At 31.8% G+C, this 23,690-nt stretch overlaps 6 protein-coding genes across 9 annotated transcripts; 2 read left to right on the forward strand and 4 right to left on the reverse strand.

Moving 5' to 3' along the window:
* Positions 1-1,422: 1,422 nt before the first annotated feature.
* On the reverse strand, positions 1,423-3,085 carry LOC112726792 (protein THYLAKOID ASSEMBLY 8-like, chloroplastic). 2 transcript variants are annotated; one of them, XM_025776307.3, is made up of 3 exons: positions 2,711-3,085; positions 1,980-2,370; positions 1,423-1,765 (listed from the first exon to the last, which is right to left on the reverse strand). In XM_025776307.3, exons 1-2 carry the CDS (start codon positions 3,083-3,085, stop codon positions 1,981-1,983), a joined length of 765 nt encoding a protein of 254 aa, XP_025632092.1. In that variant the 3' UTR covers positions 1,423-1,765; position 1,980. The 2 variants fall into 2 exon arrangements, with proteins under 2 accessions (XP_025632092.1, XP_025632093.1); XM_025776308.3 differs by having other exon boundaries at positions 1,423-1,855.
* Positions 3,086-3,559: 474 nt separating this feature from the next.
* LOC112726793 (NAD(P)H-quinone oxidoreductase subunit S, chloroplastic) lies at positions 3,560-4,408 on the reverse strand. Its single transcript, XM_025776309.3, has one exon. It carries the CDS (start codon positions 4,406-4,408, stop codon positions 3,728-3,730), a length of 681 nt encoding a protein of 226 aa, XP_025632094.1. The 3' UTR covers positions 3,560-3,727.
* LOC112726791 (uncharacterized) lies at positions 3,560-8,139 on the reverse strand. Of its 2 annotated transcripts, none has more exons than XM_025776306.2 (6): positions 7,613-8,139; positions 6,807-6,966; positions 6,342-6,529; positions 6,136-6,259; positions 5,686-5,816; positions 3,560-5,300 (listed from the first exon to the last, which is right to left on the reverse strand). In XM_025776306.2, the coding sequence occupies exons 1-6, from the start codon at positions 7,862-7,864 to the stop codon at positions 5,169-5,171; spliced, it is 987 nt and encodes a 328-aa protein (XP_025632091.1). In that variant the 5' UTR covers positions 7,865-8,139; the 3' UTR covers positions 3,560-5,168. The 2 variants fall into 2 exon arrangements, with proteins under 2 accessions (XP_025632091.1, XP_072064836.1); XM_072208735.1 differs by having other exon boundaries at positions 6,807-6,932; positions 7,618-8,007.
* Positions 8,140-12,808: 4,669 nt separating this feature from the next.
* Positions 12,809-15,249, forward strand: LOC112726794 (transcription initiation factor TFIID subunit 7). The gene is made up of 6 exons (XM_025776310.3): positions 12,809-12,964; positions 13,624-13,642; positions 13,771-14,030; positions 14,150-14,269; positions 14,359-14,428; positions 14,815-15,249. The coding sequence occupies exons 3-6, from the start codon at positions 13,773-13,775 to the stop codon at positions 14,973-14,975; spliced, it is 609 nt and encodes a 202-aa protein (XP_025632095.1). The 5' UTR covers positions 12,809-12,964; positions 13,624-13,642; positions 13,771-13,772; the 3' UTR covers positions 14,976-15,249.
* Positions 15,250-15,875: 626 nt separating this feature from the next.
* Positions 15,876-17,351, forward strand: LOC112726795 (uncharacterized). 2 transcript variants are annotated; one of them, XM_072208736.1, is made up of 4 exons: positions 15,876-16,201; positions 16,557-16,658; positions 16,773-16,927; positions 17,023-17,351. In XM_072208736.1, exons 1-3 carry the CDS (start codon positions 16,019-16,021, stop codon positions 16,896-16,898), a joined length of 411 nt encoding a protein of 136 aa, XP_072064837.1. In that variant the 5' UTR covers positions 15,876-16,018; the 3' UTR covers positions 16,899-16,927; positions 17,023-17,351. The 2 variants fall into 2 exon arrangements, with proteins under 2 accessions (XP_072064837.1, XP_072064838.1); XM_072208737.1 differs by having other exon boundaries at positions 16,773-16,903.
* Positions 17,352-18,036: 685 nt separating this feature from the next.
* On the reverse strand, positions 18,037-22,750 carry LOC112729661 (cysteine-rich receptor-like protein kinase 19). Its single transcript, XM_072208150.1, has 7 exons — positions 21,949-22,750; positions 19,770-19,904; positions 19,542-19,663; positions 19,236-19,446; positions 18,914-19,148; positions 18,672-18,819; positions 18,037-18,363 (listed from the first exon to the last, which is right to left on the reverse strand). Exons 1-7 carry the CDS (start codon positions 22,748-22,750, stop codon positions 18,037-18,039), a joined length of 1,980 nt encoding a protein of 659 aa, XP_072064251.1.
* Between the last annotated feature and the right edge of the window lie 940 nt (positions 22,751-23,690).

Here is a 23,690-nt window from a genome sequence, read left to right on the forward strand (position 1 = left end):
CTCTTTTAAAAAGATATTAATATATTTGATATTATTTTTTTATAATTGTTAACAAATTTTATAATTTGATTAACAAAAAATCTGAATACTTGATATCTTAAATTTTGTCTGAAAATAATAAAATATAACTTAACAAGTAAGTCTGGAAAATGATAAGGATTTATATAAAAGGTATACATCTAGATATCTAAATCAAAGAAGAAAAAAAAAATTCTTTTAGCAAATTTTTAATAACTCAAAAGTTAACACAATGGTAGTTATGGATTAAAGTGATAAACAAAAATGAAAGTTGGGATATAATGGTATGGTGATAATTAATTGCGATTGGGATAAATAGAAGAAGAAAAAAAGAGAGAATAAAACACGGCAACATAATAATAATGATAAGAGAAATGATGGTATATAATATGATGAGCTAATATAATCAAAATAAAAATTAAAAATCTTAAAAAATAATAAAATTAAAGAAGTTCAAGATACGATTGAAGAAATATATTTTTTTATTTATTAGAATTATGAATAAAGATAAAAAATATTTTAAATATAAATTTTTTAATTTACTTTTATTTAAATAAGATTGAAAAAATAAATAAATTTAATAATATTTATAAATAACTAATCTTTAAATAATATCAATAAATTTTTATATTGATTTTGTTATACATAATAATAAATTAATATTTTTTAATTTAAATTTGATTATTTTAATATTTTACATGTTAAATAATTTAAAATATTTTTTTATAATTTATTTTTAATTATTATTAAATTTATAATTTTAAAATAAAAATATAAAATTAATTTTTTAAACTCAATAAAAAAGCGGCTCCACATGTCGTGCCTGCTGAGCCGCTAGTTGTAATAAACAGGAAAAATTGATCGAAAACTAAAGATAGACAAATATAATTTTCCGGCTAAATTCAAAGAACAAATTTCTTTTTTTATGTAAATTGTAAGTAGGACTGTAGGAGATTAGTGCATCTATATAAATTAGATAGTATTCTTTAATTTGAAAGAAATTTCAAACAAGCTAATAAAATTGGTCCTTATTTCTAACTTCTAACTAAGAACTAACATTTGTATTTTACCGAGTACAAATTTGATTTGATAATTTTCTACACAATCAAATTTTATTATTTAAACAATAATTGAAAAAACAAATTTCATACTATTTCGGGTGAAAACGATATTTACTCATCAGTTTTATTATTTGAAACAGTATTCGGGTAACATGTTTTAAGTTGAGACCAGTTTGGAATATAGATTAGAGACATGGCAGTGCCAGTCAACAAGATTTTTCATCAAATTCCATTATTCCTGCCTTCAAGATGTTCTCTAAATTATCAATTGATAATATAAAGACAGTGAAAAAAAAATAAATAAAAGAAATAAAAGAAGAGGGAGATGAAATTGTTGGACATATTGAAACAGGAAAAATATTCATACCCATTGCTTAAAAGTTTATTATCCATCATGCTGTTCGGCAAATACTAAAAAAAATTTTCCCTTTGATAACAATTTGTACATTGCTGATATGGAATTATGAACGATAAAACTGAAAAAGAGCATCAACATCTTCCAAACCGATCTATGTTCAATCCGTCTCAACACTATATACAAAGACTAATCAGTAAATGTAAACCCTCAATCTACAAAATGAAGCTCAAACAAGAAGCACCATCCATAACAGCCTTGGCCCTCAACTACTACCCAGGTTATTCCACAACTCAACTCCTTCCAGAATGCTTCATAAGGCCAGGAGCTCCTATCAAAAAGGAAAGGGGTTGATAGCATACTTAAATCACCAAAGGCATTTGGCATGCAAAACCAATCCGCAATAGCTATTGAGAAACCTCTAAATCAAGTTCATTAACGTTAGACTTTGAACATAAACGTGGTCACGGGTATCAAGAGGAAAAAAATGTATGTGAATATAAGCTTATGAACATAAAACAACAGAGTGAAAAGGAAGCAACTACCTCAGCGTACACCAAATATCTCTTGTGGTGGATCATATATACTTGAATCAGGAAAAATCTCCTCAAAATCTTGTTTCACTTTGTTTCTCAGAAGTGGATGAGGTAAGAGTCCTTTCAACAGAATCCTGAATGGTAACTCTTCTGGTGGATCTGGAGAATTCTTCATGTCCTCATACACATTCATCGCATCTGCAGGAGATCCATACTTCAAGAGGCCTCTTATAACCTCAGTATAGGTCTGAGAATCAGGGTAGTGATTCTCCTTTTTCATGCTTTCCCACATTTCCATTGCTTCGTCCATCTTTTTAGCCCTTGCCAGTGCAATAATCAAGTCCTTATACAAGTATTTATCTGGAATGTACCAATCTTGCTTTTGCATCACCTTAAAAACCTGAAAATTTGCTAACATACTTGTAAGACTAACAGAGCAAACACCACCTACAAGTATCAATATAGAAATAAATTTCAGCAAAAAGGGCATGCTCCCAATCCAATAACTTTATCAATACTCTCTTGATATTAACTTTGATTTACTATTCAGCTTAAAATGTCATTAGAGGCACTATTAGAGAGAGTTGATTAAACTAAATAGCTTCAACCAAACCTTAGAACAAAGCATGTTAGTACCTAGTAGCAATATCTCTAATAGACATTCTAACAAACAGGTTACAGGCAACCAACAAAACAATGAAAGGGCGAATAGAAGAGAAGATAGAGAATGAGAAAGAAACCATGAGGGCGAGAGAAACTTCTTCCTGGCGCTCAAGCTCAGTGAGAATAGCGATCAAGTCAAGCTTCAAGAGCCTCAAGACATGGTTTTTGATGAACTTGTGAAGTTTGTCGTGGTCATCCTTGAAGCGCTTCAAACCTTGAATGACAAAGAGCGCCTCTTTGCCAATGAGCTTCTTTCCTCTCCAAAGTGGGCCTCTGGGCCTTCCGTCGTGGTAGTGTCGGAAACACGACGCCGTTTTGGCAATGTCAAAGACTCTCAACAACAATGAAGAAGAGTGGTGGGTGATGGTGTTGGGAGTTGTGGTACAGTGTTGAAGGAATACCCAAGTCCAACGCACCCGTGTCAACATTGTGAAGCAACGACGAGATGCCATTATCAGTATCACGCTTCACTTCATCATCATCAACGAAGGTGAAGAAGACACACGTAAAAGCATGCACGTGAGAAATTGATAGAGAGGAGTGGGTGTGTTTTTAATCTAATACATTTGCTATTTGGTGAAAAACTAGGTGAAATTGAAATCATCTGAAAACTCTCAGGTATTAGATTCTCAGGTATCAACTTCACGTGAAGTTCGTGAAGTCGAACTTCACGTGAAGTAGATTGCACTCTGCACCTGAGTTTCTACCTTGCTATTTAGTGTTATATTTAGAACAGGTCAGAAATATAATGACATGTTCAGAAAAGAATCTTCTATTTAGTATTTAATATTGAAGGTGATTTATTTATTGAGGAGGAGGTCGATTTTTAGATGAAAGCACCATTAGTGCAATACAATATGTACATGTTCATTTTTGTTATGCATAGAAGTTCAACTTTTTATAGAATGAATGTAAGATAACCTTGATGATTCAGAACTCAACCTTCCAATTCAAATTCTTGGTGACACAGAGAAATCTAATTACGTACCAAACATCCTCTAGATAAATTGTCAATAAAAGCATATCTATATACATATATTATACAAAAGTAAGAACATGCTTTTACAACAAGGAGGAGGTGATGGAAGATACTATCATGATTTCTTCTCAAGAAACGGTTCAAGAACACAAGACTTTGGATTCTTCATTGGAGGACCCTTTTCTCTTCTCTCCAATTCCTCAAGCCTGAATGTGATTAACCTGTCCCAGTTCCCTCCTTCAAACAGAACCCCTGCTTTTCCATCAGTGATCCTTTGAACAATGCCACAGTACATGTAATACGGATTATTCGGATTGCTCACAATAGCGATCATTCCCGGAAGCAGAAGAGGAAGCTCCGGTGGCTTTGGCTTCTTCGCCATCGAAAGTTTCAAGCTTTGGATTCCATCACCTTTTTTAGGAGGGTTCTCCATGATGAACTTCTTCAAGCCTTTTTCGCCACCGGGGAAGCCACCTGTTAGCCCCATCAACTCTTTCTCAAAACCATCTTCTGCTGCAACATTGGCCAGTGCTAAATTCTCTTGTTCTTGTTCTGATGATGATGGTGATGGTGGATTCTCAACTTGTCTTTTCAGCTCTTGTATAAGGCCTTCTTCTCCATTGCATAGTCCTCTACCTCCCATGATTTGCAGCATGTCAAATTTGGCACATACTTTGTATGCTTTTGGTTTTGTGTGAATGAAGGTTTTGGAATGGTAGAGATGAGTGAGGCCATCTTGGCCTAGAAACTGAGATTGAAGAAGAGAACTATGAAGAGCAACAAAGGTGGAAGACATTCTTAACAATTTGATGAGGAAGAGGGAACTTAATGATGTCAGGGAAAGAAAAAGATTCTTGGTTTAATTCCAACCACAAGGGTTCTTATTGGATAGCCCTTATCCTTGTTTTTTGTTTCTTGTAAAGAATAATAATATCAGAAAAACTTCTTCCACAAACTTATTTCTGACCTCAAAGTTTATTATGTCCGGATTATAGTATATAAGTCATAGTTTTAAGGCTAAAAGTGATGTTAAGTTGTTAACATATAACTTACTATAACTTTTGTTAGACATATGAAATTAATAAGATTCAATTTGTATAGAAACTAAAATCTAAACATCATCATAAATTGAAATTCCTCCCCTTCAACCCCTTTTATTCATTTATATATTTTTTCAGTGCATAATGAGCATTGAGAAGTCTTGCATAATTGAACCATAAAAACATTTGTCTTCACTTGACATGTATTTAGCAACTCAGGTTCAATATACATTTTTTTATACATGCAAGAACACATGAACAAATTTCAGTACAACTTTTTTTTTCAAAAATTGAAAAATGATACATTGACAAACAAATTAATACTTCTCATTTACTAATTCCCTCAATGCCCAACAACAAATTGCTTGGCTTAAATTTATCAAGAATTTACCTATGTTTAGTTTACAACATTCAGAATCCAATAAGAGAGGCAGAGAGCTGAGAGAGTATAGTTTTCACTTTTATGGCAACAATATTCAAAATGCTAACAAGGGATCATTGGACATCTTTGTTGCTTCAATTTTTCGCTTCAGCTTCAAGCGTTAATCTGACACCATCCTTGAATGAAACAGGATGAATTTTTAGTGTTTGAACCAATCTAGTAATATCCATTGATATGTCAGATGGGGACTTCACACCTCTATCAACCTGAAAAATAAGAATATTTCATTGCCATCTCAAGAAGAGGACTTAATGGTAAAGAGAAAGAAGTTAAAAATATCATGGCAGGCTAAGAAGTTCTCAAATGGCATCAAAAGTTCAAGGACAATCTTTGGTAGTTTGATTTTTGGTCTTGTTTCCTATTTTCATTTTCATTTTTTCTTTTTTCAAATACGGATATCTTGATGGAAAAAGTGAAAACAGAAAACAAGTAAGCACAGTCCATGAAACAGAATCAGAATACATAGGTCTGAAATTTTATTAACGGTTAGCATTAAGGAGGTCAATATTTTCTCATCTACACAGGGATAATGTCAATAAACAATTACTAATTACATCAGAAAATTGTGATAAAATGAAGTGGATTACATACCGACGAGGCAGACACTGATTTGATTTTTGAGGTGTCATAGCCTCTAAACTGTGCAACAGCCTCGGCCATTTGAACTCGCGACACCCGATCAGGTCCACCAGTATTGAGTAGCAATTGTATTTGCTTATCCTCTGGAAAAAAAAAAAAAAAAAAAAAAAAAAAAAAAACAGAAAAGTAGAAATCATGGCTGCAAAATTAGTTTAAAAAGAATAAGGAGAGAATTTGAAAAGGGCTAAAAGAAAATGAAAGTGCCAAGGGAAATCATATTTACATGAAATTCTGTATTTATATGTAAATCAGTTATAATATATGAATAATTTTCATAGATAGGAAGTAACCCTTCTCCAATATAATGTTCAGAATGGCATACTAAATCTCTCATTCAGATCTTCTTTTACTTAAAAAACATTTTGATCAATATATAAGCTTTGGTTCTAAAACTCCTATTACCTGACATCCATAACCTTGTTAAAGCCAGAATCATATTTACAAGATCCTTAACAAAAATCGGACAACGGAATTCATCGTGAAAGAACTGCACTTCTTCTCCTTTAGCAAGGACACCATCCATCCACTGCATCAACAGATAGCTTTAATTAATAACATCAAGTAATTATCAATTAATAACATACAAAGTTCACATACTGCATATCCACCTGAATTGGAAGAGATTTTGGAACAGGTGAGACTGTCTGTGGTCCATAGATGATACTGCTTCTCAAAATTGCATAATTCGAGTAATTTTCGGAAATGAACTGCTCAGCTGCAACTTTAGTTTTACCATAAACATTTACCGGAATAGCAATGTCTTCTTCCTTGTAAAAGGACTTTTCCCCTTCATAAACTGATGAGAAGAAATATAAATTATAACCTAGCTAATACTTGAAAACACAATAGTTCATGAAGAAAGAAATTGCATGCTAGAAATGATTCATTCACTTCATTTTATGCAAAAAGAATAGAAGAAAAAAAAAGCATGCATTTGTATGCTGTTCACGGCCAAAATTTCCGACATTGAAAAATCATGATAGTAGTTTTTAGTTAAGAATGACAAATTGTTACAAAAGAGTTCTATACCTCATCTCTTTCATCTTCATCTTTATAATGTGGTTTCGGCTTACCTTGATCTGTTGAGAGATGAATGAGAAGACTGCTTTTCTCTTTAAAGCTTTGCAACCAATTTACAAGAGCTGATGGCACGTTAATAGCATGTGCAGTATCAGGATCAGTTTCACAAGCACGAGGCACTGACATGGCAGCACAATTAACAACAACATCAGGCTGCAATTCGAAAAGTGGCAGAATTTTCAGTCCCAAATGAAATGAGTCACAATACACTATATAAATACTTTGAAATGGTAGCTAAAGATCCTTCTTCCTTATGTTTTCGTCTGATTGTTTTCTATTTAGGGGCGAATATCCTCAAATCATTGCTAAAATCAGCTATAAACAAGTCTAGAGAACCGTGCTTCATATCAAAACAGTGTTTTTGATTCATGTAAGATGCCTGAAAATACCAAAAAGTGTTCACATGTATTTGGTTTTCTAGTGTCTACTCCCAAAACCAATTTGATCAATTGAGATCATGTTTTGTTTTAATCAACAAGAACAATTTTTCCCCCTCCTCAAGAATTGATTTTGGGAGAAATTATCATAATTTTTTTTCACTAGGAAACGTAGATCAACTTAATATCAAAATCATTTCTTCCATAAAAGCAGAATCAAACACACTCTTTCTTCTGAAGCTGGCAACTACTTCAATCCTACAAACAATATTCATAAATCAAAATCATGTTTTTATGCCACCCAGCTGGAGAACAAAATCAAAATAAAATCTAATTTTACACCCAACTTTGAAATAAACCCTTAACACAACAAAATTCAGCAAAGGAAGTAGTAATGAGAACAGAGCAGCGTGAATCAAAACCTGACCAAATGCATTGGAAATGGATTCAAATCCAACGCCAGTTTTCAAATCAACTTGGAAAGGAATGGAGCCGGGAATGGCATGAAGAAGAAGCTTTGGCGGAGGAGTAGAGTGATGAGTGAATGCCAGATCGAAAGAAGAGACTCCATTTCCATTGGTATCAGAAGAAGAAGAAGAAGCATAATAGGCTTGTAAGAGATGCTGACCAAGGTAACCAGTTCCTCCCACAACAAGAACCTTCTTCTTACCCATCTTTCTCTCTTTGGGGAGTTTCCTTCCAAATGCAAACTTTTTGGAGTGTTTCGCTGCTTCGTTTTTATGGTTGTAGCATTGGAACGGTTAACGTTGTTCTGTTACACATGCTTGTGTTGTCGCTTGCAATCACTACTAATGTTTTTCACAATCCAATTTGGTGAAGCTAATGAAAATTGACCCTAAGAAAAGGAATTTCATCTGCATTGGGTTAGATTTGGTGGCCCAACAAAAGAAAACTCATGGAACTTCCTTTTTTTGATGTACAAAAATATAAAAGAAATTCATTGCATTTTATAGAATTTCTAAGCAATCTAAGGAGTAAGGAGACCTTCAAACTCTTCGAAAACACGTCCAAAAAAACTCTTAAAAAAGGGTTATTAATTTGTTACCGTGGATATTAATTAGATTTGCTTAAATAACTAAATTAGATTAGACTAGTAATTAGCTCATTAGTTTACTTAAACAAGTGTCAAGAGGTTTGAATCCTACCTTATACATGAAGTAATGTATTGACTAACGACAAATCCTTAAATTGAGCTCTAATCTGCGACAAATTAGTTCTTAGATTGCTAAATTGAAAAATACCAGAAAAAAAAGCTATTTGCTTAATCATATCAAGACGTACAAATCTTAAAAAAAAAATATTACATTTAATATTTAATAGAGTTCCTTCCTATCCTTAAAGAAAATTTTTTTACACATATAATAATTTTAAGAATAAATGCCCTTTATAATTTTAAGAATAAATGCCCTTTCCGATCCCTAACCACTTGTCCGATGGACTTCGCACTCCCTAACAAATATAAAAATCCAAATCGGTCCCTATCTACTTTGATATATGTACGTTCCAGTCCCTGCAACTGATTCCGAGCAGGTCACTTGCTGATGTGTCAGTAACTTGTCCACGTGGGTTTCTCTCCTTCATAATTGAGACAAATCGCCTCCTGGACCTTTGTTGAAACGTTGCGTTTCATAAAGAGGCGTTATCATCTAGGTGTTCATAGTTGTTTAGGATTTTTTCTTTATTCTTCATTGTCTTCGTTGTGTGTAGAGTGAAGATAAGAACTTTTCTCCTGAAGAAGAATATAGCTACAGAAGTCAAAGACTCTTCTTCATGAACCGTGGAGGAAGGCAGTGTAGCTGAGAAGAATTTGTGCTGGAGTCCGATTCTGAGTTCCACTGGGAGTATAGAAAAAAAGGCAAACCAAGGCAAGAACATGCACGTACTTGATTTCAATGAAGAAAATGAATATGGAAAGGTTCAGTTTGAGCTTGGAATGCAATTTTCGAGTATGGCGAGATTTAAGAAGGACTTGAAGGATGTATTTGTCTGGAGTTGAACCTATTAACATGGACCCTCTTATAAGTTTTTTTTTTTTTTTTTTTTTAGACCAGTATTTTGTAAGTTGTGTAGATTTTGGGTTGTCTTTGAGTATTCACAATGAATTAATTTTTGTAAACATATGTGGCTGCAAAACATGTTTCTGTGATATAGAATAAGACTAGGAAAAATAAGAAAAAAAATGCCAAAGAGGCCTCATGTAAAGCCAAATGAGATAAACATTTCACAAAATACCCCAACTGCAGAGGTAAATAGATACACCATGGTTCTTAACTTTTTTTTTTTTTAACACAAAAGATGCAGTTTTGAAGCCCATATGTGATTCACTATTGTTTTACCAGGTTCTAGAAACTGATCAAACTGCTCCAATGAATCAGGCCACAACTCAAACTCCAAAGGCTCAGCCTTCTTCTGCAGCTCTAAGGTTTAGGCCGAAACAGAGTGTCAGAAAGCTCCCAAATTCTCCAGTGCAGCCCAACGAACTTGCTCACAATGTCCAAGCCCAACCAGAAGGACAAGGCTTACAAAGAACCTCACCTCATGCAATCTCCAATGAAACTCTGACAGCTGCTAGCACTGGAACCTTATTAAGGCTCTTCAAGTTCATTCTAACTCCAAGAACCAAGCCTCCACCAAAAAAACAGTGAAAGAACCTGCTATATGGATATTTTCCTATTTAGGAAATGTAGAACTTTGGCTCTATCTTAGTTATTTTGGTTAATTTTGATGTTATGATTAGGTTCTGATTTAAAGTCTACATAATACTCAGGGTTGATTTAGAGATATTGTAATTTTTTTGTATTTGTTTTAGTATCAAGTTGCAAAAATACACATGGTCTTGTGACTGAAACTCTGGAGCTGTTCATATTTTAGAGTCAACTTTTTGTGAAACACTCATGCTTTGCTTTGGGAATCACTGAATCGGTTTATATATTGGTTTCAACTTTTATGAAACTCTTATGATTTGGAGTGCAATTCCAAATGTGTCACATATTTAAATATTTACACTGTTATCTTGATAGACATGTGTTTCACAATTACATAATAATACAATATGATAATATCTCAATACACTATTTTAAATTCTAATAACTACATGAAATGAAATAAATTAAGTATCACTAAATTAGAGTAAATAACTATAACATGAGTTGTCTTCATACAAGCCATTAATTTCAACCATAATACCTTAAGTAGTTGTCTTCTATTTACATAATTTTACACACTAAATCAAATTCACATTTTTCTCAATTAATCCATTGAAAATTGATGAAATTATAAGTGTAACTGCAATTCCAATTAAAAAAGTGGTTAAGATTCTGTATTTAGTGTTGCCTCCAAATGTTTTTTCAATTCCCTGCTTCGCCATCATTACTTCCAATACCTCCAATTTTTCTTCCATCTTCTTCAAACTTTCAACCACTCCATTCTGATTGATATCAGCTTTATGTGTATATAACCCAACATATTCATCAAGCCAAGCAAAGTATTTGCAATGTAGCTACGGTCTGCAACAAATAACACTCCATGGTAATGGCAACGAATTTTGAAACAAAACTAAAATTAAAAAATGTTTACCTTAAAATAAGAGCAACAAAAAAAAAAAAACTTGTTCGAATTTTCTGCAGTGTTAGATTCAAACAATATTGCATAAATGCATATGTGCCACAATGATATCTAGGTGCTACAAATCTTTTCTTGTCTTGGTTTGCCTTTTTTCCTATACTCCCAGTGGAACCCAGAGTCGGACTCCAACACAAAATCTTTCCATCTTCACTGCTTTCCTCCACGATTTGTGAAGAAGAGTCTCTAACTTCCGTAGCCATATTCTTTTTCAAGAGAAAAACCCTTATCTTCACTCTACACACAACAAAGACAATGAAGAATAAAGAAAAAAACCCTAAACAACTATGAACACCCAAATGATAACGTCTTTTTATGAAACGCAACATTTCAACAAAGGTCCATGGGACGATTTGTCTCAATTATGAAGGAGAGAAACTCACGTGGACAAGTTACTAATACATCAGCAAGTGACCTGCTCAAAACCGGTTGCAGGGACTGCAACGTACATATATCAGAATAGATAGGAATCGATTTGGATTTTTATATTTATTAGGAGGTGTAAAGTCTATCAGGCAAATGGTTAGTGACTGAAAAAAGTATTTATTTTAATTTTAAAGATAATTTTTAAAGTTAAGTAGGTTTTCGAATTAAAGTAAGTATTTGGTTATGGTTTTTTGCATTTGTTTTCAAAGATTTGTGTTAAATACTTTCAAAATTTCATAGCAACTATATTTACTATGACGATAGTCAATATAAATTTTTTGTTTATATATTTAGAGTTTAATTTTAATGTATAAATAGTGTATAATTTTATAATCGTTTAATTATATTTATTTTTTAAAATAATTATTCACATAATTAATATAAAAAATAAATTATTTTTGCTAACGTAACATTATTTAATTAAATGCAAGTATAAAATTTACTTATATTAATAGTTCATTAAAATTAAATTTTTATATATTTATATTTATATTTGTATTTTTTTATTTATTTATACTATGTAGCCCAAAGTTTATCATAATTCTAAAATATAAGGTGAATGATTCGGTTAATAGATAACTCATCATTACATCAGTCCGATTTAGAATAAAAAATAATTGTTAATAAACCAATTAAAAATAAGAAAAATTTTAAAAATTTTGTAAATCGATCAAATTCGATTTTGTAGTGATTATTTTAAATTAATGAAACACAATTTTTTTAAAATATATTTTTTATATAAATATATTATTTTATTATATTCAATATAACTTAAATCGCAATTGAGATTGGAGACTTTTTAAACTTTTAATTTTGTCAATTTAACTAAGTCAATTTTGTTTTTCACAATATTAAAAAAGAGAAATGTTAGAGACATTAAAATTTATTATTTTTTTATTATGAGTTAGTTATTAATATTTAAAAGTATAGAACAAAATATATTATGAATTACTATACTAAAAGAATTAGCCTAAAAAAATTGAGAATTAAATGATAATAAAAAACAATAAATTCTTATGACTCTTAAAATTTTTCTTATAAAAAAAATGAAAAATTCTTAGGGCCAGCAATTTTTAGTATTTTTGTCCATCATTTGACCTACACAAACACTAAATTGTCTTTCACAAATAAATTTTATTAATTTATGTATATAAATTCTGAAAAATATTAATGCAATCTTGTGTGCCTATAAATATGGGTGTAAATTATTAATAGTTAACTGCTGACAAAAAATAATAATATTTACTGATCATATAGTATTATTCTAAAAAATTATTCATACATTAAATACTTTTGTATCCACAAATATAATTATTATTAATTAATTGTATACTTAAATTATTTTTTAGTTAATATAACAAAAAATGAATATTTAATTTTAAAAAAATACTGATATCAAAAATAAAAAATTTATTATAAAGAATGTACATGGAGTAGAAATTGGTTGAAAAATAATATTGTATAAGTAAAAAGTAAAAATACAGTATTACCAAACCCAATAACCCACCCAATAAACGCCGAGGGTTATTTATTTACATTCGCTGATCGCACCTCTCTCTCTCTCTCTCTCTCTTCGCTGTTCATCTCCACCGGAGACCGTCGCTCCGTTCATCGTGCCTCTATCGCCATCGACCATCTCTGTTCATCCAATCTCGTCCATCAGCTGGTTGCCCTCCTTCCGTGGTCGCGCTCCTTGTTCGCTCCAGGTCGGTCTTCTGATCTCCCTTTCTTTTTCTGTTGCTTTCTAATTTATCTTTTTTTGTTTTGCTTCGGACAGTAATGGTTTCGGTTTTAAAAATTTTCAGTTGCTTGATATGTACTAATGTGAAACTTGACAAACTTATGATAGTTAGTGGTTCTTTTTTTTTTTTTTTTGTGATTGGCGTCAAAATTATTGAAATTGGTTCTGAAATTGAGCTTTGATATTGTTGCTTGTTGCTCTGCTATTGTTGGTGGTGTTGTAAGTTTAAATTGTTTGTTTAATTTTACGTTGTTAGTTAAAATTGTTAGGGATATTTTTCAAGATTGTTTGTTATTCCTGGAAATGTTGATGTCTACCAATCGTTGAAATCTTCATTCCTAGACATATTTTTTCATGATTCTCAGGAAAATTAATCCACCTACCAAACATAGTTAAGTACTAGAGAGGAACTCAGTTAAGAAGGAAAAAGAAATAAATTGGAGAATAGTAGGGTTTGGAGGGGATTCATATGTAATTGTACTCATTTTACCGGGACTCGGCCTTCGGCCATTGGTGCATATCCCATAGGCCACTCACATGCCTATTTCCAGTACTATTGTTTTGTTTGAAATTCTTTCTTTCTTAAAATTCACAATTCACATCTTGTTCTTCTTTCTCTTTCAGGTCTCATCATCAGATCCAGGTATGTTTGGTTCTGCCGTAACTCTTCCGTTTTTAGAGTTTCTTCTAAAATCAAATTGAAGACAATTATTTGCATTTACTCAATTGAAATTGAATTGTAGTTTGACCTAATCTAATCCTGTTGTTAAGTTATGGAGGAGCAATTCATACTTAGAGTTCCTCCTAGTATTGCGGAGCGGATAGAGCGTCTTTTAAATGAAGGCAATGATGCTTCTTCATCTTCTGAAGACAAGTCATTAGATCTGTCATTTTCCGAGGATGGTAGAAGTGGCACCTTTGTAATTGGGAATGAACATTTTCCTGCATCTCTGTTGGACCTTCCTTGTGTTGTTGAATCCTACAAAACTTATGATGATAACTCTTTGATTAAGACTGCAGATATTGGGCAGGTCATTTATTCTTTCCATCCTTATTATTCTTCAATGTTGTAATAATTCTTAATAGTTTTACTATTTCTTTATTATATTCATTTGACTAACTGCTTTAGCTTAATGAATCCAATAAACAGATGATTATGGTGAGGGAATCTGGTGACGCAGCTCCTGATGTAATTGAGTACAGACATGGCCTCACCCCTCCCATGAGAGATGCCCGCAAGCGTAGATTTCGCCGAGAACCTGATCTCAATGTATTCTCTCCACTTTTCGCCCATCTATTCTCAAAATATCTCTCTCCCGTAAACATGTATGTGTGATGTTTATCATATTTCTTTTTCAGCCTGAGCTTGTCTCCCGTGTTGAGAAAGATCTTCTCAAAATTATGGCAAGAGGAACAGCTGACAATCTTGATATCCTTACATCTTGTCTTGTTTTGCTCACATAGGACTTTAGAGAACACTTGCAAATTTATTATTCCACTTTAAAATGGATGATGGATGGTTGGTTACTTGCTGTGATCCATGTCATTGCTCAAGCCTTTTGGCCTATTCTTATCACAATTTCTTTGTTATTAACGGGGGTATATATGATTGTTAATTACATCACACAATGAAATCTTGTTTATCACTTTGGAATAAATTGTTACATATTCGGATCAGGTTTGTTTACACAGTCATTATATGCACCATGTTTATTTATCACTGTAAAAATACACTGATTACCAATTCAATTGCCCTCATGTTTGCTGATTTCTGTATATAAAGAAGCTCTAATAATTTCCTTGACTGAGATTCACATGTGGAAGCAGCTGAGCAAGATGAAGGGGATGAGAATGCTCGAGGTGTCAGGAAAAAACCTGCACAAACACCTGCACCTAAAAATGATGTTCCGGAAACACACACAAATGCTGGAGAGCCTGACAGGAGTGACTCTGATGAATCTGATGATTCAGTTTGATCCAAACTATCTGCCAAAGCAAATTTGCATCTGTGTCAACCTTGTATATTTTATTTTTCATGCTATATTTGAACTTCGTCCACCATCTTTCTTATAATCAGATATAAATGGATTTGCCATCCTACATTGTGTATTTCATTTTCTAAATGGGTTGTTGCATTTTATGCTGTATCCTATCAAATTGTATAGTCAGTTAGCAACCTTCCGGGTGTTAATTTTCTCTACATATATGATACTTGATAATAATGGCAATCAGGCTATGCTGTTGCAGCAATTTTTTTTTCCCTTCTTCCAAATCCAACTAATTATAATTTAGTTGATTTTGAAATTATTTTAGAATGAAGTGCACTTAACTCTTTCAAATGCCAGTTCATAGGAGGAAGGTGATCTAAGTTCCTATGAAGGCCATCTTTATGATATCCCTAAGCAATGTATGAAATTTGCAACATTAAACACCCATAGATAACTGAATAATACTACAAGTACAAAACGACTCTAATACCATATATAACAACAACAACAAAACCTTGTTTTATTAGGTGGGGTCGGTTACATGAATCAAACGAAGCAATTGAACTCTAGACTTTAATACCATATCATAAAACAAATTTTCCTTCAAAAGCTTATGTGGCTGGGTAAAGGAACATGAATGATTCTACCTATATCCTTAACATTTTGCTACTATATTTTTATCTTTGCTTACTATTAAAAAAATTGAGCTCACTGGCTTTTTCTACCTTCTGATTTTTCCTTGTTACCGGCTATACACGAGTATCTAGGCTTCACTTATGCTTGTTAGATGGGTAATTTGTGATGAATTGTGTATAGAAATGGTAATTTGACATAATTTGGTAATCTTTTATCATCCTGAGTTGGCATTAGTTCATACCTGGGAAAAAACATATGATTTACAGGCTGAAATTTGGGGAAAAAACATGTAACGGTCATGCATCTGTTTGACAATTGCAAGTGCAGAGAATGGGACCAAATGCAACTGAGTCATCTTTTGTTGTTACAATCTTAACTTTTTAAAACTATTTCCCATGACTAATATATCTTTGACACCAGAAACTTTTTTGAGCAAAGTAAAAGGAAGAAGGGAGTCTTTCAAGCTTGTCTCCGGGATAAGGTCTGCTACACATATGGCATCTCAGAGTGAAGCAGATCTAATTCCGGTCGGATGGACTTTAGAAACCCACATGAAGAAAGATGGTTCCAAGATATTGGTACGTCGAAAAAATATCACCATACTCTCAGGTTTCTTCAGTGAAATGATTAAATTGTAGCAAGCACAATTAAGATAATATGGCAGAGTTGATTCAATTGACTTCATTATGTTTATGCAAACTCTGTGATTGGTTTTCTTTATATGCTAAATCTTTTATTGCATTCTTTTTCAATTGAAAATTTTGTTTTCATTTGATCAGATGGGAATTCACCAAATGAGTAATATTAGTGATCATGATTGAAAGAAAGGAATTGCAGTTTTCTCACTTTTTTGAATGATCTCAGCAACTATTCTTTCATTGATCTATGTATTCAGCAACTCTTTTGACTTTATTTATTCATTGATTTTTGCAGTTCTATTACTGTTCTGCTACAGGGCAGCACTTCGCTACCTATTTCGAACTAATGCGCTATGTGAATTTCGCTCAAACTCATGGCGTTGGCATCTACAATCTAGTAAGTTTGGCCATTGTGAACATTTCTTTCTAGTAACATTTTTTGCTGTAGTTCATAAATTTATGTCCATAATCATGATGATATGATATTTCTTATGTCTTATACTCTTTGCAGGCTGATAAATCAGTTAGAAGGATTGAGAGTCAAGTCAGAGAAAGAAACGTTGCCGGATTCAAGCAGAAAGCTGCTCTGTCACTACCAAGGAAACCTTCATCGAATCTGAATTCGTTAGACTATTGATCAGAGTAAATTTCTTAGCAACTTATAAGGTCATCAACCATATGAAGTGGCTTTTAGAAACAAAGTACATTTAAGATTCACAATGCCATGCAACTAATGATTTGATTCAACATGTTTATCTCAGGATTGGATTCTGAGTGAGAGATAGCTAATCACCTTGCTTGAGTTGGAAATTGATGTTGCAGCGAATTAGAATCTAATAGATGAATTTGATTACCCACAATCTTGTTTTGTTGGCTCAGAAATACAATATTCCTTTCAACTATGTTTTTCAAAATAATAAGAAACAAGCCTTAATAGGATCTTATTGATGGAAATTGATGTTCCCCATGTTTTGTGACTAGACTTTAAAACTAGCATGAATTTTGTTTTGTTGGATGATAACATTCTATGTAAATAGGATCTTATTCTATTATGAAAAAATGGGAAATAATAAACCACATGATTTTATTTTCATAAGGATTAAATGTTGCTGATTTTTTTCCTAAAATAATTGATGTCTTTATATTTTAGAATTATAATAATTAATTTAAGAATTTAATTTTTGTTTTGAATCAATAAAAAATAAATTTATTAATTAATAGTTATTTGTAAAATAATGAAATATAAATCCATTTATAATTTTTTATATTTTTTAATTTCTCACTTTGAATGGGATTTGAACCAATAAGGAAAAAGGAAAATTTCCTTCAAATAACCAAAATTAAAACTAAATTATATCAAAATAAATTCAATTAGTTTTTTTCTGATTTATTTGAAGTACCAAGGAACCACACTGAATTATATTAATAACATATAAGATTGAATAATGCTACGTGTACACTAAAATCAGCTACCAAAGTCAGCCACCAGTATAAAATATATGTTGAAATACAAATACACATTGAAAATAAATTAGACCACACATGTATTTATACACAAATACATTGGTGGCCGATTTTAGTGGCTGATTTTGGTGTATAAATAGCATTTTTGTATAAGATTATATCATATTTTCATAGATAGTTGCATATATATGTACCCAAAAACTTGCATTAAAGTCAAAGTTCCTAGAAATTAAGCAAAATAAATATGTATTCAGACACTGAAAATACATTAATAAATAAATAATTACATAGAAGAGAAATTAGCTTACTAGCTACCGAGGATGAAATTTACTTATTGACATTTCATTCACTGAAAATAAACTCTTGGCAGATTGGCTAGAACTTGATTCATTTGTGATTTTAGGATCCATGAATCTACCAAGAGTGAAGAATGCTGGTTCATGTGGAGATGGTAATTCAAGTGAAAGATTATTAAGATATGAAACAACTGTCACCATTGAGGGTCTATCATTTATATTCTCTTGAACACATAATAAACCAATTTGAATGCATTTCATGACTTCCACCACATGATAACTTTCTTTCAGATTTGGATCCAATGTGTTGAAAGGTGTTCCATCTTGCCATTGTCTCCAAACCTATAGTTAAATACTCAAATAGTTACACATCTCTTATTTACTTAGATCTACTTCCACTTACCTCAATGTAATGAAATTTAGTAAAAATAATAATAATAAAAATGTTATGTGCACACACAAAATTAAATACCAAATCAATTATTATGTATTTGTGTATAAATATGTATATTGTTTAAATTATTTACAATATATTTTATAAAGGTGACTAATTTAGTAGTTAATTTTTTGTGCACATTTAGCATCGTTGAAGTTTAAATGCGGCAATCATCCAAAGAAAAAAGAGAATAATTTTTTTTTTTTTTACTTACATAACTTAAAAGGCTTTCTTCATGTGATTCATGAAAGCGTGCATTCTTTTCTCCGTAAATAAGTTCTAGAATTATGACTCTAAAACTAAAAATATCTGATTTTTCAGAAAATTGTCCAAACATTATATATTCGGGAGACATATACCCGCTACAAAAAAAATTAATAATAAATTAGCTAAAACCATGTCATATATATATAAATAACAATAGTGAAAGAAAATAAACATAAACTCAAAACTTACTATGTACCAACAATCCTGTTCGTTTCTCCTTTTTCTTGATTTATATCAACTATTCGTGCCATACCAAAATCTGAAATTTTTGGATTCATATCTTCATCTAATAAAATGTTACTAGATTTTAGATCTCGATGAATAACTTTGAATCTAGAATATTCATGCAAATAAAGAAGTCCTGAAGCAGTCCCTTTAATAATTTTAAAACGTTCAACCCAACTTAATTTATGTTGTTGATCACCTACAAATTAAAAAGATGTGATAATAATTAGGAGAAGTATAATCACTTGAACTAAAGTTAAAAATTTAAGAGTCAAAAGAGCCAAACCAAATAAATGGTAGTCGAGACTTCTATTTGGCATATATTCGTAAATAAGAATTTTTTCTTGCTCATCGAGACAAAAGCCTATCAAAGTTACAAGATTTCTGTGTTGAAGTTTGGCTATCAATAAAATCTCGTTCTTGAATTCATCTGAACCTTGTCTAGAACTTGTATTCAGTCTTTTCACAGCTATAAATCGTCCATCAAGAAGAATGCCCTAATAACACATGTGCTATTATATTAATTAATATGATACATATATAATATGAATGTAAAAAAAGAAATAATATTTATCACATTTTTCGATCTTACCTTATAAACTTCTCCAAATCCTCCCTTGCCAATAAGGTTCTCAAGTGAAAAGTTGTTTGTAGCCACTTTAAGTACGTTCAAATCAAATTGCAATCCTTCTAAAGTGGTACTTTCATGACCAACTAGACCAATATGTTTAAATCATTTAAAAACAAAGAAAATTTCAAATTTATTGAACATTTACAGATCATTTTTTTCTTCTTTAATTTCAATTTTATAGATACTTACAATTTTCTCTGAGAATAGTTTTAAGGCTCTTTCTTGCTCTTCTTCTTAGCAAATAGCAAAAACAAGTGAAGAGTATCACCACAACAATAGGAACAACAATTAAGATAATTGTTCGTGATCGACTTCTCTTATCTTCTGCATAATTAAGGCAAACATGTGTTCAAGGCCAATATTTGATGAGAAATAATATTGAACGACTACTTTTTTTTAATACACTTTTTTTTTATGGCATAAAAGATAAAATTTGTATTTTTTGTCATTTTCTTTAATTACTTTTAAACTCAATTCAAAAAATGTATAATAATAATAATAATATATACAAAAGTAACTTATAATATTACTCATATTTTTAATATATATTTTATATTTTAATATATATTTTATACAAATAATTTTTTTAGCGACTAATTTTTAGTATACTCTACCTAATATGATTAGATATAATTAAAAGTAATGATGTACTTCCATTATTTGAAACAATTACATGTAAACTATAAAGTAAAAACTATAATATATACGATATACAATTTATTTTGTTTTTTAGTTTTATGTCAAATCATGTATCTTACACACTAACAAGTGTTTAATACAACAGGTTAACTTAAATTAAAGTCTTTTAACACTAAGTCACTAACACTATGCATCAAAATCTAATCATCTTAATAAAATAAAATAAAACCTTCGAGTTTGTGAGATGAATTCCACACTAATACTCCGAATAAACAAAGTAAATCAATAATGAAGTTTCTAAAAACAAATCAAATTAATTAGCAAGGCCGGCAATCAAATCAAATTAAAGCACGTACATACTCTTACCATGACCAATTCAATAAAACAAATTTAGAGTAAAATAGTATAAAATTATTTTATTTTATATGTTTTAATTATTATTTATCTTAATTTTTGTTGAAATAATTAAATAATATTAAACATAATAAATATAAAATTATGAATATTATTATATATATTAAATTAAAAATTTAATTTTGATATATTATCATTATAAAATAAATTTACGTATATATCTAATTACATAATAATGGTATATCAATAAAAATAATTATTTTTTTATATTAATTTTTTAAATGGTTATCTAGAAAATAATCACTGGATAATTACATAAAATATTTAATAGTTTATCAAAATTGAATTCTTAAATTAAATAAAATAATTTTAGTTTATTAAAAATACTATTTATACTTTAAAAATAGCCGCTAAAATAAGTCATTATGTATTATGTACATGTGTTATTTAACTTATTTTTAATGTTTATATTTTGTATTTTGGTAATACTAGAAAGACAATAAAAAATTAATCTAAACTTACCTTATTTAGCATTCATTAATTATAGCGACCATTAATAAATACTAAATAAAGTAAATTTTGGCTATTATGGATAATTTTTTTTGTCTTCCAAACATTATATTATTATTCATATTTTAATATATATTTTATATAAAAGATATTTGGTAACTAAAAAATATTAACCAAAAACAACTTAAATTTGTCTTATCAATTAATAAATGTTAAATAAGATAAATTTGAGATTTTTTTTGTCTCACTAACATTATCGATTTTATATTTGGCTATAAAGCACAGACACGTGGACACAGACACAATTTTTATAAAATACGGAGACACGACATATATATAAAATATATAGTATTTTTTAAATAAATTGTAATGATATTTTAGTATTTTATTAATATTAAAATATAAATTAATTTTTTAATTATTTTTAATATTTTTAATTATATAAAGTATTTAAAATATTTGAGGTTAATAACTAATAATATATACTATTTCTAAAGTCATGTTAATAATACATGTTAAGAATAAGATTGGACATACTCACACGTGATGATATATTTAGATGTATTTAAGCATATTTAAAGAATAATTTTTTATTTTTTATTAAAATACATTGGACACAAAAAACACTTGTATCCAATGAATGTCATATTCAAAAATATGTCTTCATAAATATTTGATGGGTGAAAATTCAGATACGGTCGATTTCACGTGAAGTTGGTAGTTGAGAGTCGTTAGATAATTTGACTAAATTTTCATCTAATAACTCTTAACTATCAACTTCACGTGAAGTCTACTGCACCTCAGTTTCCACCATATTTGGATAGCCGATTTTAGTGTACAGCTACCGTGAGTAAATTTTAATTACCTGTGGGGGGAGTGAGAAGTACACCTGTTGGTGCTGGAGCAGGGGATGATGGAGATCCATAGAAAGTGTAAAGCTCAAACCTGATCATGCAGTTTGGATACATAACCCTCCCTCCCTCCCTTCCTCCACAACACCGCGGAACGTTCCCGTTTATAGAAACGTTCAAACAACTCCTGCAATCTTCCGGCGACAGATCCGGTGTGCACTGAGCCAAACAGTAAAGCTTCTGAAACTCCGGCAGATCTGCTTCTTCCGTCGCAAACTTCTTCTTTCCGGTCGGCGCCTTGGCCGCCTCCTCCGCCGTCTTGTTCAGTGTCTCAAACAAGGTTCTGTTGAAGGTTCCTTGGTAAATCTGTTTGGTAGGACTAACATACTCCTTGAATGGCTCCATGGATAACTTGGAGAAGAAATACGTGTTTGAATACCTAACCATGCACTGGTCGTACCATACAAGCCCTTCTATGGAGGATTTACAGCCATTGCTTAACAGCGTTAGGGTTGCGTTTTGGACGCACTCTCCGCATTGCGCGGAGGGTGTGTCGCCCCTGCACATGAACATTCCGTAAGCTGTGTCGTCGGAGTGGGCGTGGCGGATGGTCGTGTTGTAGAATTCGATGCTGTTTTTGGCTTTGGAAGATAAGGAAGAGTAGAGAGTCCTGAGGTTTGTTTGGTAGGTGCTGTTGGCGGTAAAGTTTTGAAGCACGCAATATATGAAGAGATAGTTAGGACCCTGTGCTTTTGTGGATGCAAAATTCTTGAAGCTAAAGATGATGATCATCAATAGGTTAAAGAAGGAGGCCATTCTTGGGTGTTGATCAAGTCTTCCAGATCAATCAGATAGATAGAGGACGGAGGGTTTACTTTAATTTGGTGGATTTTAATAATAATAATAAGGTAAAAATTCAGGTGAAGTCGACTTCACGTAAAGTTGATACTTGAGAGCTGTTAGATGAAAATTTAGTCAAATCAGTCAAATTATTTAACGACTCTCAGGTATCAATTTCACGTGAAGTCGACTGTATCTGAGTTTTCATCTAATAATAATAATCAATAATTTGAAGCGGCTCTTATTTCACTTAATTGATAAAGGCTCAAGAATTTTAATATGGGAAAGAAAGTGGTGTTTTGGCCAGAAATAGAGGAATATTGGGGGAATATTGTGTTTTATCTAATGATGGATGCATGGTCAACACGCAGGGGCGTGTTAACTGCCACAAGTGGGAGGCGAGATGATGTGGCTCAGCTTAAGTGGGACACGGTGGCATCAAGTGGGGGCGTGCTGACCTAGCACGTGGGGGCGTGATGATGACGTGGCGGAGCCTGAATGGGCCACGTAAGCATCACGTGGGGGCGTACTGATGTAGCACGTGGGGGCGTGATGATGACGTGGCGGAGCTTGATTGGTACATCAGGGCATCACGTGGGCGTGATGACGTGGCACGTGGGGGCGTGCTGAGCCAGCACGCAGGGGGGTCCTGACACGTGGCAGGACGTGATTGGCCTGAGGCGATCAAAACGTGGGGGCGTGGTGAATGCTACTCTCTATATAAGGCAGTGCTCGGGTCCATTTTCATTCTGAGGAAGTGTGTGAGTGTTCTTTGAGTGTGTTTCTAGTGTAATGGAAGGTACCGCAAACTTGGTAGTGTATCGCGACGGTGAGATAATACGTAATACTCTTGAGGGAGTGAGGTTTGTGTGCCATAATTCGTTTTCGTTTGTGGTTCCATGCACTATGACGTTTA

Source organism: Arachis hypogaea, chromosome 12, assembly GCF_003086295.3.
Source record: "Arachis hypogaea cultivar Tifrunner chromosome 12, arahy.Tifrunner.gnm2.J5K5, whole genome shotgun sequence".
NCBI lineage: Eukaryota > Viridiplantae > Streptophyta > Magnoliopsida > Fabales > Fabaceae > Arachis > Arachis hypogaea.

Excerpts from the sequence above, each read along its gene's own strand:
- LOC112726792 (XM_025776307.3), bottom strand. The coding sequence starts at position 3,085 with ATGGCATCTCGTCGTTGCTTCACAATGTTGACACGGGTGCGTTGGACT. Across the intron at positions 2,371-2,710 it reads AAGTTTCTCTCGCCCTCATG|GTTTTTAAGGTGATGCAAAA; the intron begins GTTTCTTTCTCA and ends GCAAATTTTCAG.
- LOC112726793 (XM_025776309.3), bottom strand. The coding sequence starts at position 4,408 with ATGTCTTCCACCTTTGTTGCTCTTCATAGTTCTCTTCTTCAATCTCAG.
- LOC112726791 (XM_025776306.2), bottom strand. The coding sequence starts at position 7,864 with ATGGGTAAGAAGAAGGTTCTTGTTGTGGGAGGAACTGGTTACCTTGGT. Across the intron at positions 6,530-6,806 it reads TCATCTCTCAACAGATCAAG|TTTATGAAGGGGAAAAGTCC; the intron begins GTAAGCCGAAAC and ends TCTTCTCATCAG. Across the intron at positions 5,817-6,135 it reads AACAAGGTTATGGATGTCAG|AGGATAAGCAAATACAATTG; the intron begins GTAATAGGAGTT and ends TTTTTTTTCCAG.
- LOC112726794 (XM_025776310.3), top strand. The coding sequence starts at position 13,773 with ATGGAGGAGCAATTCATACTTAGAGTTCCTCCTAGTATTGCGGAGCGG. Across the intron at positions 14,031-14,149 it reads AGACTGCAGATATTGGGCAG|ATGATTATGGTGAGGGAATC; the intron begins GTCATTTATTCT and ends TCCAATAAACAG. Across the intron at positions 14,270-14,358 it reads GCCGAGAACCTGATCTCAAT|CCTGAGCTTGTCTCCCGTGT; the intron begins GTATTCTCTCCA and ends TTTCTTTTTCAG.
- LOC112726795 (XM_072208736.1), top strand. The coding sequence starts at position 16,019 with ATGACTAATATATCTTTGACACCAGAAACTTTTTTGAGCAAAGTAAAA. Across the intron at positions 16,202-16,556 it reads AAGATGGTTCCAAGATATTG|TTCTATTACTGTTCTGCTAC; the intron begins GTACGTCGAAAA and ends TGATTTTTGCAG. Across the intron at positions 16,659-16,772 it reads GCGTTGGCATCTACAATCTA|GCTGATAAATCAGTTAGAAG; the intron begins GTAAGTTTGGCC and ends TACTCTTTGCAG.
- LOC112729661 (XM_072208150.1), bottom strand. The coding sequence starts at position 22,750 with ATGGCCTCCTTCTTTAACCTATTGATGATCATCATCTTTAGCTTCAAG. Across the intron at positions 19,905-21,948 it reads ACTTCTCACTCCCCCCACAG|AAGATAAGAGAAGTCGATCA; the intron begins GTAATTAAAATT and ends TTAATTATGCAG. Across the intron at positions 19,664-19,769 it reads AACTATTCTCAGAGAAAATT|TTGGTCATGAAAGTACCACT; the intron begins GTAAGTATCTAT and ends ATATTGGTCTAG.